The 15,515-nt window shown below is 43.6% G+C and overlaps 1 protein-coding gene across 1 annotated transcript in view; it reads right to left on the bottom strand.

Annotated features, from left to right (window-relative positions):
• The window catches only part of LOC132382825 (paired box protein Pax-6-like), a 110,358-nt gene that overhangs the window by 6,515 nt on the left and 88,328 nt on the right, over positions 1-15,515 (bottom strand). The window contains exons 3-4 of the mRNA XM_059953277.1: positions 11,312-11,470; positions 6,068-6,150 (exon numbers count right to left, since the gene is read on the bottom strand). Coding sequence (XP_059809260.1) covers positions 6,068-6,150; positions 11,312-11,470 — 242 coding nt within the window. The remainder of the gene's footprint in view (positions 1-6,067; positions 6,151-11,311; positions 11,471-15,515) is intronic.

Genomic DNA, 15,515 nt, shown 5'->3' with positions numbered 1-15,515 from the left:
TCACTGAGTCTATGTCCATGGTCTTCTGCGGCTGTAGCCCAACCACTTCAACGTTCGGCACGTTGTGTGCTCAGAGATGATCTTCTGCACACCACTGTTGAAATGCAAGGTTATTTAAGTTACTGTCAGCTTGAACCAGTCTAGCCTTCCCCTCCGATCTCTTTGGAACGTGGAAGATACGGATAGGCAATCAATGCCCGGATCCCAAAAAGAACTTCAAAAAGAAAGAGTAGAAGAAATAACACATTTCAACAACAGAATTAAATTTGTTTGTTAAGTGCCATGTCGTATGACATGGGCGATTATGGTCTTTCCATGACCATGATTGTTCTTTGAAAATTTTTCTACAGAAGTAGTTAGCCATTGCCTTCTTCTGGTCAGTGATTTTACAAGATGGGTGACCCCAGACTTTATCAATACTCTTCAGAGATTGTCTGCCTGGTGTCCGTGGTTGCATCACCAGGACTTGTGATCTGCACCAGCTACTCCCATGGCTTCACGTGACCCTAATCGGTGGGGATTTGCTAAACAGGTACCACACCTTGCCCTAGGGCAGGGGTCAGCAACCTTTACCACTGAAAGAGCCACTTGGACCCGTTTCCCACAGAAAAGAAAACACTGGGAGCCGCAAAACCCGTTTGACATTTAAAATGAAATAACACTGCATACAACGTTTTTTTTGCCTTTATGCTATGTATAAACAAACTATAATGTGTTGCATTTATGAAATTGATGAACTCCTGCAGAGAAAACGAAATTACATTTCTGCATGCAACAAAAACATTTTGAACTCCGAAAAAAAGACGTTGGGTTGAAAGTTACTTTTAAGTAAAATACTCAATGTCTATTTGAGTCCTTCTTGTATTTATGAAAAACGCCGAACTTAAATTTTCCGCCAGCAGCAAACCAAAAATAACATCAGCCAGCTGTCAGCCTGAAAAATAAAAGGACTATTTCACTGAACAATGAAAAAATATGAATATACATAAAATAATAGGCAATTAAAATATTTATCATACTTGGTTAATGGGATTTCTGCTCCTGGACCTCAGCGCACAGCGTCTGCACATCAGGGCTGTATGACGTCACCTTCATCTTTACACAGGATCGCAAGCTGTCATCTGTGAAGCATGCGCGATGTTTGTTTTTAATAAAGTTCATGTTGGAGAACACCTGCTCACATACATATGTGGATCCAAAGATCGACAGGACTCCAAGCGCATACTTTTTCATGTTTACATAAATGTCGGGCACAGCATTCCATGTTTCAAACACAAGTTGGTCCGGATTTGGAAGGTTTTCAATATCACTCCATTTGTGATTCTGAGCAAGAACGGCCTTCTGACGGGCAACATCTTCAAGGTCTGCTGTCAAGCGTCTAAACTTGGACACCCATATGTCTTTGTCGGCTATGTCGGCCAGTTCCATCTCAAGATCAGGTTGACTCACACCTGCCAATGCAGTCGTATTCAGTAGGGAAGGATCGATGCTTAAGGGAGTGACCGGGAAGGATAATGTGTTTTTTTCCTCTCTGAACTCACAGAAGCGTTTCCCAAACGATGTTTGCATTGCGATGATTGCAGAATGTAAATACTCCGAAATTATCATGTCGTGACCTTGTTTGAACTCTCTCAAATTGGGGAAGTGAGACAAAGTGCCTTTCTGTAAATCTCTGGCAAGCACTGTCAACTTGCGCTCGAATGCCAAGACATCCTCCAACATGTGCAGGGCTGTGCGTCCTTTCCCCTGAAGAGCTGTGTTCAGCGTGTTCAGGTGCGCTGTCATGTCTACCATGAAGTGTAGCTTTTCCAGCCACTCTGGCTGTTCCAGCTCAGGAAAGTTGAGCCCTTTGCTGCCCAGGAAAGTTTTCACTTCTTCCAGACACGCGACAAAGCGTTTCAGCACCTCCCCTTTGGACAGCCACCGGACTTTGTTGTGCAGCAGGAGATCAGAATATGCGCTTTCCATCTCGTCCAGTAACAAACGGAATTGACGGTGATTTAAACTTTTTGCCATTATTTTATTGACAATCTGAATGACAACATCCATTACTTCTGTGCATTCCGGAGGAAATGTTTGAGCGCACAGTGCCTCTTGGTGCAAGATGCAGTGAAAAGTCAGCAGCTTTCTGTCCAGCGACTTCTGCAGTAAAGCCACAAATCCCTTGTGCGTTCCCGTCATATTCGGAGCCCCATCAGTAGCTACTGACACCAGATGGGTGGTCTTTATTCCTTTGGCTCTTAAACAATTCAAGACAGCCTCACAGATGTCCTCCCCCCGTGTTTGGTCTTTTAGAGGTATCAACTCAATCAGTTCTTCCTGTGGCCCGGCAGAGTTTACATACCGGCAGAACAACGCTATTTGTTCAATATCGCCTTTGTCTTTAGACTCGTCACAGGCAATCGAGTAGGCCACAGCTGAATTGATGTCTTTAATTTGCTGTCTTGTGATGTCTTCTGCCATTTTTATGGTTCTGTCTTTGACAGTCTTTGCAGAGAGGGGCATATCCCTGATTTTCTGCACAATTTCACTCTTGTTTTTAAAGTCCGTGAATAGATGTTCTGAAATCTTAATGAAAGATTCTTTTATATATTCACCATCTGTAAACTGCTTCCCGTGCCTGACTATTTCCTGAGCGGCAATATAACTGGCGTATGTCGTTGATTTTCCTGACTTCATCCATTTCTGGAAATGATTTTTGCTCAGATCAACCTTCCGCATCAGTTCCGAAACGGCTTTTTTTCTCTCATCTCCATCCGGATATTTTTGAGCAAAGGCTGCGTGTTTACTCTGGAAATGCCTTGCGACATTTGACTTTTTGTTGTTTGCTAGTTTCTCATTGCATATTAAGCATACCGGTAAACCAGTCTCGTCAACAGTGAAAGCAAATGAATCTGTCCACGTGTCATTAAACGTTCTGTTTTCTTCAGTCACTTTTCTTTTTTTAGAATTCTCCATAGTTGGCTTACCTTGGATCGAAAAATTAAAGAAATCGCGCACTGGCGGGTGTCAGGTATTGGCAGTGGTGACGTATATTAATAGCGATAAAAACACGTTGCAGCGGTGTGTTCAGGCAGTCAGTAAACTGCAGTCGAATAACTTTATTCGAACTAAACAGCCTTGCTTCTAAGCCTCCCTCAACCCAGCCCCCATGGACGCAGATGCTGCAAAAGACACGTACTCACAAACCCCCGTAGGCTATCTCCCTTAGCCGGAATGCTGGCTAATTGAGAGCCGTTTCGGATGTGTCAGAAAATGTGTCGCCACACTTACATTGTACAAGATCACCATAATCTTCAAATTTAGAATTACATTTCAAAAGCTAACAAACTAACATAAAATACATTTTAATTAAATACTGACCAATTATTTCCCAAAGCCACAGGGAGCCGCAGCACAGAGGTGAAAGAGCCACAAATGGCTCGGGAGCCGCAGGTTGCCGACCCCCGCCCTAGGGTGACCTACAGGCTAGCAGAGGGAAGGAGCACCTTAACCTCCTTTGGTAGAGACGTATCTCCACCTGTCACCCAAAGAATTAAATTGCTCAGTTAATAAGGAAGAGGGTCAGGAATATTTTGTAACATAGGTTAATCTGAAAAGGTTTAGCACATATTTGAATCATTCTTCACTGCTTTTTAAAACACCGGGGAGCCGAGCAGATAGTGTTGAAGAGTGATGATTGTTATATGCTATATGGCAGACAATCTGTGCAATGAAGAATCGAGGACATTGATTACTAGAGTTGAGATGTAATGTTACAAGACAGCTTTTGCTGACACCAGAGACTGCGGTTACTGGAAATCTGGAGCCACACACACGAAGTTGGAGGAACTCAGTGGGTCAGGCAGCATCTGTGGATGAACAATCAGCAATCAATAGGTTGAGACACTTCATCTGGACTGGAAAGGAAGTTGGGGGGACAGAAAATATAAAATGTTGGGGTGGGGGTGGAGCAAGAGCTGCCAAGTGATAGGTGGATCCAGGTGAGGACAGGATGATAGGCAGGTGAGGGGGGGAGTGGGAATGATGTCAGAAGCTGGGAGGTGACAGGTGGAAGTTTTTAACTGCGGGTCTGGACACTTGCATAAAGGACTGAGGAGGAGAAATGTCTTCAACAGAGATTGGTGAACCTTAGTAATTCTCCAGCCCGGGTCTCTGTGCAGACTCACTCATTGAGATTATTTAAAACAGACATGGATAGACTTCTGGATAAGATGCAAATTCAGGTATTTGTTGACAGAAAATTAGGCATGATCTTGTAGGACAGTGAAGCAGGCTCAAAGGGCCAGATGGGGAAATTCTGTTGCTAATTCCTACATCTATGTTCTAAAGGTTGATAGATAGAGTAGGGCAAAAATCGATAATAATCTCAATAAATGGTTGAACAGGGTGATCAGCTATTTAACACTCGGACAGACTCTGAGCAAAGTTTACTGCATCTGAAGAGGAAGCTGATCAGTCCTACGGTACTGTGCAAAAGTCTTTGGCACATGTAAAAGAAATTCTGTAAAGCAATGCTTTCAAAAATAACAAAATGAAAAGTTTCTAAATACCAAAACATTACTATAAAGAGCAGTAAACAGAGAAAAACTAAATCAAATTAATATTTGGTGTGAAACACCCGTTTCCTTTCAAACTGTAACAATCTCTTAGGTTCCCTGTTGTGCAGTTTTATAAGAAAATTGACTAGTGGGTTGTTCCAAGCATCCTGGAGATTTTGCCACAGTTATTCTGCAGGCTTTGACTGTCTCGTTTGCTTTTGTCTCTCCAGGTAATCCCAGACATCCTTGAAGATATTGAGATCAGGGCTCTGTGGAGGCCATTCCATCTGAAAACTTATTTAAAAAATCTAGGGCATCTAAGATTTCGTACAATGCTGTATTTCTCTTGTCTCCTCATATTGCTGTAATGCTTTCCAATTCCAGTTCACTTTACACTGCATCTATCTCCCCATGGGCAGTGTATCACGGATTACAAACTGAAATCACTTACATCAGAGTACATTTATTATCAAAGTCTGTACATTATACCATCTTGAGGTTTGTCTCCTTACAGGCAGCCACAAAACAAAGAAACCTCAAAAGCACTGACTGAGAAACAGACTGCCAAAGCAGAGGGGGAAAAGCACACGAAACGTGCAAACAATAAAAGCCAGCGAACAGCATTCAGAACTGAAGCTTTAAGACACAAAGCCGGGCATCACTGCAGCTGGAGCAGACCGTAGCCTCAGTTCAGCACAGAGCTGAGTAAACGTCTTGGAACAGCAAGCAGAACCAGGCAGAAGTAGCCCATTCCTCACCTACCATCCCGACACCCTGGCCTTTTCAATCTAGCGCTTAAAACATCGGGTCAGTCCTTACTCTCAGACCACTCAGGAGCCTGGATCCCACCGCCACAACTCAGCCCGTACCCAAACTTTACACTTCAGCCCAGCACATTAATCAATCAGACATCGCGACTTTCCTCATTCCCCCTCCACCTCCACTTGCCTCGACCATGCATCGCATGGTACATTTAATATGGGAGGTGATTTAACAGCATGGTCAAAACAATAACAGGGCAAGATTTAATGTAGAGTTACCTGTATTCATTTTATAAAGCTCAAAGTAAATTTATTATCAAAGTACATATATGTCATATTCTGAGGTTCATTTTCTTGTGGGCATTCACAGTAGGACAAATACAATCCTCACTAGCTCAGAACCCTACAGCATCCTGAACTGGTGTGGATAGCTTCAACTACCACAAATCTGAACGATCTACACACTCACTTTCAAGGACTTTTTACAACTTATTTTCTCAGTATTTATCTTTTATTTTGCACAATTTCTGTTATTTTATACATTGGTTGATTGTCAGTCTCTGTTAATGTAAATTCTATTGTAATTTGTTCCTATAAATGCCTGCAAGAAAATGGACAAGGTAGCTTCTGAGCTACGTACTTTAATAATAAATTTATTTTGAACTCTGAACAAGGATCTCAGGAGGACCTTATTTGATTAGACAACTCATTGAAGAAATGCTGAGTTATTCATACTCAAAGTGGCACGAGACCCTCTCCGGTTACCTGTATCCTGGCTTCAGGCAAGTCGATTTTGGCCGCTAGCCTTTCTCTGGCAAAGACATCTGGGTAGTGAGTGCGTTCAAATTCTTAAGGAAGAAATAGAGAGAATCAAGTTTACAGTGTGCCCTGCAGAAGAGCCATTGTAGAAAAAGTAAAATTCATTTAACTCTAGGATTCATCTCCCACAGATCCTATCCAGCTGTAGTCCAGGAACTTACTGTAGCATCATGGCTAATTGGTTTATAAATAAAGAATTGGTTTACTATTGGTAATTTTTTTTACTGTCACGTGTACACATTTTTTGTTTGTGTGCCATGCGGGCAGATCATTCCATATTCAAATGCACAAAGGAAATAGGAACGGAATTGGTTTTCTATTATCATATATATGGAGATACAGTGAAAAACTTACACCCAGAGACTTCAGAGTCTTCTTAACAGAATCCTCTTTAAATTCCCATACTCTTTCATCTTTAAATTGTAATACTCTATTCTGTATTCTTAATGAATATTAACAGAATGCAGAATATAGTGTTACGGTTTTTAAAGACTAGCTTTATTTCTCACATCTACATTGAAACTTATAGAGAAATGTATTGTTTGTGTCAAATCCTATCAGTGAGGGTTGTGCTGGGCAGCCCACAAGTGTCGCCATTTTCAGAGCATCAACTCTAACTGTACAACTTTGGACTGTGGGAGGAAACCAGAGCACCTGGAGGAAGCGCACACAACCATGGGAAGAATCTACAAACTCCTTACAGGCAGCAGCAGGAATTGAACCCTGACTGGTGACCGTGAGCTGGCTTTGTAAAATGATGCGCTAACTGCCATGCCGCCCAGAGTTACAGAGAAAGTGCAGTGAAGCAAGCAGAGTCCAAGGGCCAAGACAAGGTGAAGTGAGAGATCGGGAATTCATCTCTTAACGTATGGGAGATCGTTTTAAGAGTTTTATAACAGCAGGATAGAAGCTGTTCTTAAGGCTGGCGGTGCATGTTCTGGAAGCAGGGAACAAGGGAGAATGACCAGGGTGGAAGGGGTCCTTAATTATGTTGACCTCTTACCCAAGACAGTGAGAAGTAAAGACAGACTACTATCCAGAAAGCTGAACTATTGATTGAGAGGTGAGAGGTTGAACCTCACAGATGGGAACTTAAACACAAGTAAACAACTGAGTACTGAGGGCTCTTAGTGAGATAACAGGGTCTTAAAGGTAGTTGGAATGTCATGATATTGGGGAGACTTCACTTGAAATATTGCATGCAGTTCTAGTCACTTACTCTAGGATGTCGTTAAGCTGGGAAAGAAGAAAAAAGGAATCACAAAGATGTTATTGGGACTGGAGGGCTTCAAGATTAAAGTAAATTTATTATCAAAGTACATTTATGTCATCATATATATCCCTGAGATTAATTTTCTGATGGGTATTCATAGTAAATACAAAGAAACAGTATAAAATCAATGAAAATTTGCACACAACACAATGGAAAAACAACCAATATCTGAAAGACAGCAAACTGTGCAAATACAAAAAGAAAAATATGAATAAAAAATAAGTAAATAATAAATATCAAGGACATGAGATGGAGGGTCCTTGAAAGTGAGTTTCTGGGTAGTGTTGGGGTGACTGAGGTCGAAGGCTCAGTGGGAAAAGCCTGTCTACAGTATAGAGGGGTATCAATAGGGTAAAAGCAAGCAGGGTTTTTCCTCTGAGGGTGGGTGGGACTGCAACCAAACGTCATGGGTTAAGGATGAAAGGTGAAAAGTTTAAAGGGAACATGAGGAGAAACTTCGTCACTCAGAAGGTTGCGGGAGTGTGGAATAAGCTGTCAGCACAAGTGGTGCATGTGAGCTCAACTTCAAAGTTTAAGAGAAGTTAGGGCAGGTACCTGGATAGTTGGGATATAGAGGGCTATGGTCCGAGTGCAAGTCAATGGGAGTAGGCTGTTTAAGTGGTTCTGGCATGGATAAGATGGGCCAAAGGGCCTGTTTCTGTGCTGTACTTCTCTATGACTCTATGAGTTGTAAGGAGAATCAGTTAGGTCTGTTGTCCCTGGTGCAAAGAAGACTTGAGGGATGGCCTTACAGAGGTTTACAAAATTTTGAGCAGCATAGATAAATTGGGTGGCCACTGTCTTTTTCTCAGAGTAGGGGAGTCTAAGACTAGAGGGTATAGGTTTAGGGTGAGAGGGGAAACATATTAAAGGGTCTTGAGTGGCAACTTTTTCACTCATAGAGTGAACTGCCAGAAGAAGTGGTAGAGGTGGGTACAATTATGACATTTTTAAAGATTTTTTTAAAAGTTTAGCTTTATTTATCACATGTAAATCAAAACATTGAAATATGCAGTGAGATGCATCGTTTTTCAAGGATTGTGCTGGGCAGCCTGCAAGTGTCGGCAAGGTTCTGGCACCAACGTAGCTCGCTCCTAACCCTCACCTGTACAACTTTGGAGTGTGGGAGGAAACCAGAGCACCCGGAGGAAACCCACACAGTCACAGGGAGAACATACAAACTCCTCACCAACAGCAGGGGGAATTGGCGCTGTAAAGCGTCACGTAGCAGCTACACTATTTGGTGTTTACAGTACCTCTCCCCTCTTTTAGTGTCTTGGACTTTATCCCCGAGTCTGTCACGACCATTCTGACTGGTTATCATCAGTTTCTCAAGCCATTCCTTCTGCCTCTCACCTTGTGCTTTGCATACGGCTCAGTCGGTTGCAGTTTGAGTTGGAAGGGAGTAGAGTTCAAACCCCACTCCTCAAATTTGAACACTCTGAACTGCAGCTAACTCTTCAATATAGTACAGTACTGAGGGAGTGTTGCGCCACTGAACGTACTGCCTTCTCGTGGAGGCACTAAGCTGAAAATTGCTTATCCTCTAGTGTGGATGGAGAATTAGGAAGTCATTCCTGCCTATGTCCATCAAACTAGGAAGTTATTCCTGCCTGTGGTCATCAAACTTTACAACTCCTCCCTTGGAGTGTCAGACACCCTGAGCCAATAGGCTGGCCCTGGACTTATTTCCACTTGGCATGATTAACATTATTATTTAATTATTTATGGTTTTATATTGCTATATTTCTACACTATTCTTGGTTGGTGCAACTGTAACGAAACCCAGTTTCCCTCGGGATCAATTAAGTATGTCTGTCTGTCTGTCTGCAACACAAGGTACCGTTTCGGCGAACAGCACTCGAGATTCTAAAGAGGAAACCAAAAGTTTTTGCAGACATGAAAAGAGTGAAAATGTTGAGAGTAGGTGTTGGTCTACAGGAAAATAACACTGGAGAGGTAGTAATGAGGAGGCAAGGAAATGGTGGAAAAGTTAAATAAGCATTTTGCATCAGTCTTCACTGAGGAAATCACTGGCAGTATGCCAGAAATTCAAGTATGTCAGGGCAGAGGTGATGGCAGTTGCTCTTACTAGAGAGAAGGTGCTCGGGAAGCTGAAAGAGTTAGAAAGCAGAAACGTCACCTAGACCATATGGATTGCATCCCAGGGTTCTGAAAGAGGCTGAAGAGATTATAGAAGCATTAGTAATGATCTTTCAAGAATTGATAGATTTTGGCATGGTTCCGGAGGATTGGAAAATTGCAAATTTCACTCCACTCTTCATGAAGGGAGAGGGGCAGAAAAGAAGTTATTGGCCTGTTCACCTGTCCTCAGTGTTTGGGAAGATATTGGAGTCAATTGTTAAGAATGTGGTTTGGGGTTTTGGGGTACTTGGAGGCACATGATAACATAGGTCGAAGTCAGCATGATTTCCTCAAGGGAAAATCTTGCCTGACAAATCTGTTGGAATTCTTTGAGGAAACAACAAGCAGGTTAAACAAAGGGGAATCAGTGGAAGTTATATACTTGGATTTTCAGAAGGCCTTTGACAAAATGCTGCACATGAGACTGCTTAACAAGATAAGAACCCATGGTATTTCAGGAAAGGTATTAGCATGGAAAGAGGATTAACTGATGGGCAGAAGACAAAGAGTGGGAATAAAGGGAGCCTGTTCTGGTTGGCCGTTGGTGACCAGTGGTGTTCAGTGTTGGGACTGCTTCTTTTTACATTATACAGTATGTCAGTTATTTGGATTACAGAATTGATGGCTTTGTGGCCAAGTTTATGGATGATACAAAGATTGGTGAAGGGGCAGATAGTGTTGAGGCAGCAGATTGACAGATTATGAGAGTGGGCAAACAAGGGCAGATGGAATATAATGTCAGGAAGTGTATGGTTATGCACTTTGATAGAAGAAATAAAGGTGTAGACTATTTTCTAAATGGGAAGAAAATTCAAAAAGCTGAGGTGGAAAGAGACTTGGAAGTCCTCATGTGGGATTCCCTAACTTGCAGGTTGAGTCAGTGATGAGGAAGGCAAATGCATTCATTTCAAGAGGACTAGGATATAAAAGCAAGGATGTAATGTTGAGGCTTTATAAGGCACTGGTGAAGCCTCGCTTGGATTATTGAGAGTTGTTTTGGGCTCCTTATCTAAGAAAGGATGAGCTGACATTGGAGGGGGTTCAGAGCAGGTTCACAAGAATAATTCTGGAAACGAACGGGTTTTCATATGAGGAGTGTTTGATGGCTCTGGGCCTGAATGAGGGGGATTTCACTGAAACAGTTTGAATGTTGAAAGGCCTAGATTGAGTGGATGTGGAGAGGATGTTCCTATAGTGGGGGAGTGTAGGACTAGAGGGTATAGCCTCAGAATAGAGGGATGTCCATTTAGGAATTTCTTTAGCCAGAGGGTGGCAAATCTGTGGAATTCATTGCCACAGGCTGCTGTGATGGCCAAGTCATTAGGGGTATTTAAGGTAAAGGTCAATAGGTTCTTGATTAGTCAGGGTGTGCAGAGTTATAAGGAGAAGGCCAAGAGAATGGGGTTGAGAGGGAAAATGAATCATCCATGATGAAATGGCAGAGCGGACTCGGTTGCCCAAGATGGTCAAAGATGTACGGGTTGGTCGGAGTTAGTAAGTTGTGGACATGCTCTGTTGGTGCTGAACATTTGCACTGTCCCCAGCACATTCTCAGACTGTGTTGGTCATTGATGCAAACAACGCATTTCACTGTATGTTTCTATGTCTCAATGTACTGTACATGTTAAAGCTAATCTTTAAATCTTTAATCTTCCGAAGAATGAAGTGAGGTCATGCACTATTTTGGATTAAGCTACAACGAGGGAAAGGCAAAGTTCTGGGGCCAGGTTTGCTCTGTGTTTATCTACACGAGTCGCTTGGCCCTGTCATACCTTTCTCCAACGCCTCGATCTGATCCTGTGTGAAGGAAGTGCGGTTTCGCTGGAGTTTCCTCTTAAGCTGGAGCCGGATCTGGGACTCATCGGAATCTTCTCCATTCACGCTGATCCCACTGCCGCTTTCTCCTCTGACCTCCAGCTGCTGGCAGCTGTCTGTTTGAAAACAGAGGGGTGCAGAGTCAACTCCCTGGCCTTTGGGTTAAGTAAAGCAGCTCTCTAAAGCATACTGGTCCTTGGCAGAAGGAAAGATGTGCTTAAACAGTGTAACTCAAGTCCTCTCAGAATGTTCCAAAGAACTTCACCACCACTGAAACCTTTCAAGCTGGGAACACGGAAGCCACCGTGTGCACAGCAAGATCCCACTAACAGTACAGTTGTGATTGCAGCACCATCTGTTGCCAAAATGGAGAGACAGATATACAGATTGCCCGGGGCACTACAGAATGACTTGTTCACTGCCTTCCAGCCACCTGAAAGCCTCAGTTTCAACATCTTATGTTGAAAGGGTCACCCCAAACGTTGACTGTCTGCCTCACCCCGCAGATGCTGCCTGACCTGCCGAGTGTTCTCTGTTTTTAGATATTCACCTCCAGTCGGGTGAATTAAACTGCACATATGAACATATGAAAGGTGTACCCTTGAGTCAAAGAGTCCCAGAGCACAGAAACAGGCCCTTCGGCCCAACTCATCCATGCAGACCAAGACACCTATCTACCTGAATCCATTTTGCCTCTGTTTCCCACTAAACCTTCCCTCTGCATGTACCTCATCCAAACATTTTTAAACATAACTGTACCCACCTCTGCCATTTCCTTTGTGAGCTCAGCCCTCACTATCACAGTCTGTGTGAAAAACTTCCCTCTAGTTCTCCTTTTAAATCATCTCACTCCCACCTTAAACCTACGCGTTCTGGCTTTAGAGTCCCACAGAGCACCGAACGTTACAAAATAATACAGGCCCTTCGACCCATGTCGTTGTGACCTTCTCCAAGACCGATCTAACCCTTCCCTCCCACGTAGTCCTGCATTTCTCTTCCTGTGCATGCAGAATCTTCACCATTACAGACATTAGGGTTCCTTGAGGTTGCCATAGCCAGGGAGAGAGTAGTGGAGATAAGCTTCCAGTGTCTATTGAATGCTCCCAATTGCATGTGTCTCAAATAGCCTCTGGCAACCAAGTCCAGCTCCTGGCCTTCACCCACAATGTTTTAACTAGCTCTAAGATCATCTAACCCTTCCCTCCTACGTAGTCCTCCATCATGCATGTGCCTATCAAAGAGTCTCTTAAATGCCCCTAATGTATCTGCCTCTACCACCACCCCTGGCAGGGTGTTCCACACACCCCCCACTCTCTGTGTGAAGAATTTACTTCTGATACCCCACCCCCGTACTTTCCTCCAATCACCTTAAAATGATGCCTTCTCATTTCTACCCCGGGAAAAGCTTGAGGGAGCCCACTCTGGGGTAAGAGTGTCACCCACGGAACTAAAAGTGACCGACCACACACAGCCTGCAGGACCAGGGGAAAGCAGGAGAGGCCAAAGTCAGGCCACAGATGACCACCTTACTCCTCTGCAGGATAGCCAATTCAGGCCAACATGGTGCACAGTATAACTGCTGAGAGGACATCTGCAAGGTGCAGGACCCTCAGACAAGATAAGCACAACCACTGTAACCATGGCCGCCATGGCAGCACAGCAGGTAGCGTGACACTATTACAGCTCAGGGCGTCAGTTAGGAGTTCAGTTCCGGCTTCCTCTGTAAGGAGTTTTTTGTTCTTCCCATGACTGTGTGGGTTATTTTTCCAGGTGCTCTGGTTTCCTCCCACAGTCCAAAGGATTACTGGTTAGTAGGTTAATTGGTCATTGTAAACTGTCCTGTGACTAGTCGAGGGTTAAATAGGCAGGCTGCTGGGTGGTATCAGCTCGGTGGGCTGGAAAGACCTGTTTCACACTGTATCTCTAAATAAGATAAACCAACTATTCAGGAGACAACAGGACAATGTTAGACAAAGTTTAAAATGACAACGAAGAAGCTGCACACACCAGAAACCTGAAACAAAAAAACAAAAGTGCTGGGAACATTCAGCAGGTCAGGCCGCATCTGTGGAGAAAGAAATAAAGTTTAGCGTTTCTGATTGCAGCCTCTCCCAGACAAATAAGATAGTTTAAAGTTGTGATACAGAATAGGAGGGAGAATGGACAGATAACTCAAGTTGATCAAACTATAATCCACACTTCCCTTTGGCAGCAAAGTGGGAGGTGGGTTGTAAGTGACAGTGGTAGATAGTCTGGAACCAGAGGACCTGGAAAATTAACAATTAGAACTTGTCGTCCAGTTTCCAGGAGCAACGTCGCTCCCTGCTCTGTCTCCAGCAGTTTCTGTGGCTTCTTGAACAATTTTCAGGGGCAGGCTGGAGGATGGGCGTGTGGATCGGGCTAATGGCCACAAGATGTCCAGCTGTGGCTGCAAAAGAAGTCCAGGGGCACGCCATACAGTCTAACACTCTATTGGCTGCTGGGTCACCATGGAAACATTCAGGGAAATTAACCTCGGCTTACGGAGTAATATTTCACTAAGTGAAAAATTATTCCACTAAGTCCCATTGACCTGCACCTGGACCAATGCTCTCCATACACCTCCTCCACGTACTTATCCAAACTTCTCTTAAACGTTGCAATCAAACCTGCAACCACAAGTTCCACTGACAGCTCGTTCCACACTCTGTGAAGAAGTTCCCTCTCAGGTCTCCCTTTCACCCTTAACCCATGACCTCTAGTTCTAGTCTCACCCCTCCTGAGTTAAAGAAGCCTGCTTGCATTTATAGCCCTCATAATTTTGTACGCCTCTATCAAATATCCCCTCATTCTCCTACACTCCAGGAAATAAATCCTAACCTTTCCCTATAACTCGGGTCCTCAAGACCCAGCAACATTCTTGTGAAGTTTCTTTGTACTTTTTGTTAAAGACAACAATATTATTGTTATTTTTCCTGTTAGGGGTGTAGGGGAGACAAGTTCTTTCCACCAAAAGTGGGAGGTGCCTGAAATGCTTTGCCTGGGATGATGGTGGAGACAAATTCAACAGAGGCTCTCAGATAGCATCAAGCTGGATAAGTCAATGGGACCAGACAGGATGTAACCCAGGCTACTGTGGGAGGCGAGGGAGGAGATTACTGAGCCTCTGGCGATTATCTTTGCATCATCAATGGAGATGGGAGAGGTTCTGGAGGATTGAGGGTTGCAGGTGTTGTTCCTTTATTCAAGAAAGGCAGTAGAGATAGTCCAGGAAATTATAGACCAGTGAGTCTTACTTCAGTGGTTGTTATGTTGATAGAGAAGATCCTGAGAGGCAGGATTTATGAACATTTGGAGAGGTATAATATTATTAGGAATAGTCAGCATGGCTTTGTCAAGGGCAGGTTCCTGCCTTATAAGCCTGATTGAATTTTTTGAGGATGTGACTAAACACATTGATGAAGGAAGAGCAGTAGATGTAGTGTATATGGATTTCAGCAAGGCATTTGATAAGGAACCCCATGCAAGGCTTATTGAGAAAGTTAAGAGGCAAAGGGACATTGCTTTGTGAATTCAGAACTGGCTTGCCCACAGAAGGCAAAGAGTGGTTGTAAATGGGTCATATTCTGCATGGAGGTCAGTGACCAGTGGGGTGCCTCAGGGATCTGTTCTGGGGCCTCTACTCTTCATGATTTTTATAAATGACCTGGATGAGGAAGTGGAGGGATGGGTTAGTAAGTTTGCTTATGACACACAGGTTGGAGGTGTTGTGGATAGTGTGGAGGGCTGTCAGAGGTTACAGCAGGACATTGACAGGATGCAAAAGTGAGCTGAGAGGGGGCAGATGGAGTTCAACTCAGATAAGTGTGAAGTGGTTCATTTTGGTAGGTCAAATACGATGGCAGAATATAGCATTATATTAAGACCCTTAATTATAGTAAGACCCTTGGCAGTGTGGAGGATCAGAGGGATCTTGGAGTCCGAGTCCATATGACGCTCAAAGCAGCTGCACATGTTGACTCTGTGGTTAAGAAGGTGTGTGGTGTATTGGCCTTCATCAATCATGGAATTGAATTTAGAGCCAAGAGGTAATGTTGCAGCTATATAGGACCCTCGTCAGACCACACTTGGAGTACTGTGCTCAGTTCTGGTCGCCTCACTACAGGAAGGATGTGGAAGTCA

This window comes from Hypanus sabinus, chromosome 29, assembly GCF_030144855.1.
Source record: "Hypanus sabinus isolate sHypSab1 chromosome 29, sHypSab1.hap1, whole genome shotgun sequence".
In the NCBI taxonomy this organism is placed as follows: Eukaryota; Metazoa; Chordata; class Chondrichthyes; order Myliobatiformes; family Dasyatidae; genus Hypanus; species Hypanus sabinus.
Note: the sequence above shows the minus strand (reverse complement) of the source record. Positions and strands in the feature narration are given on the sequence as shown.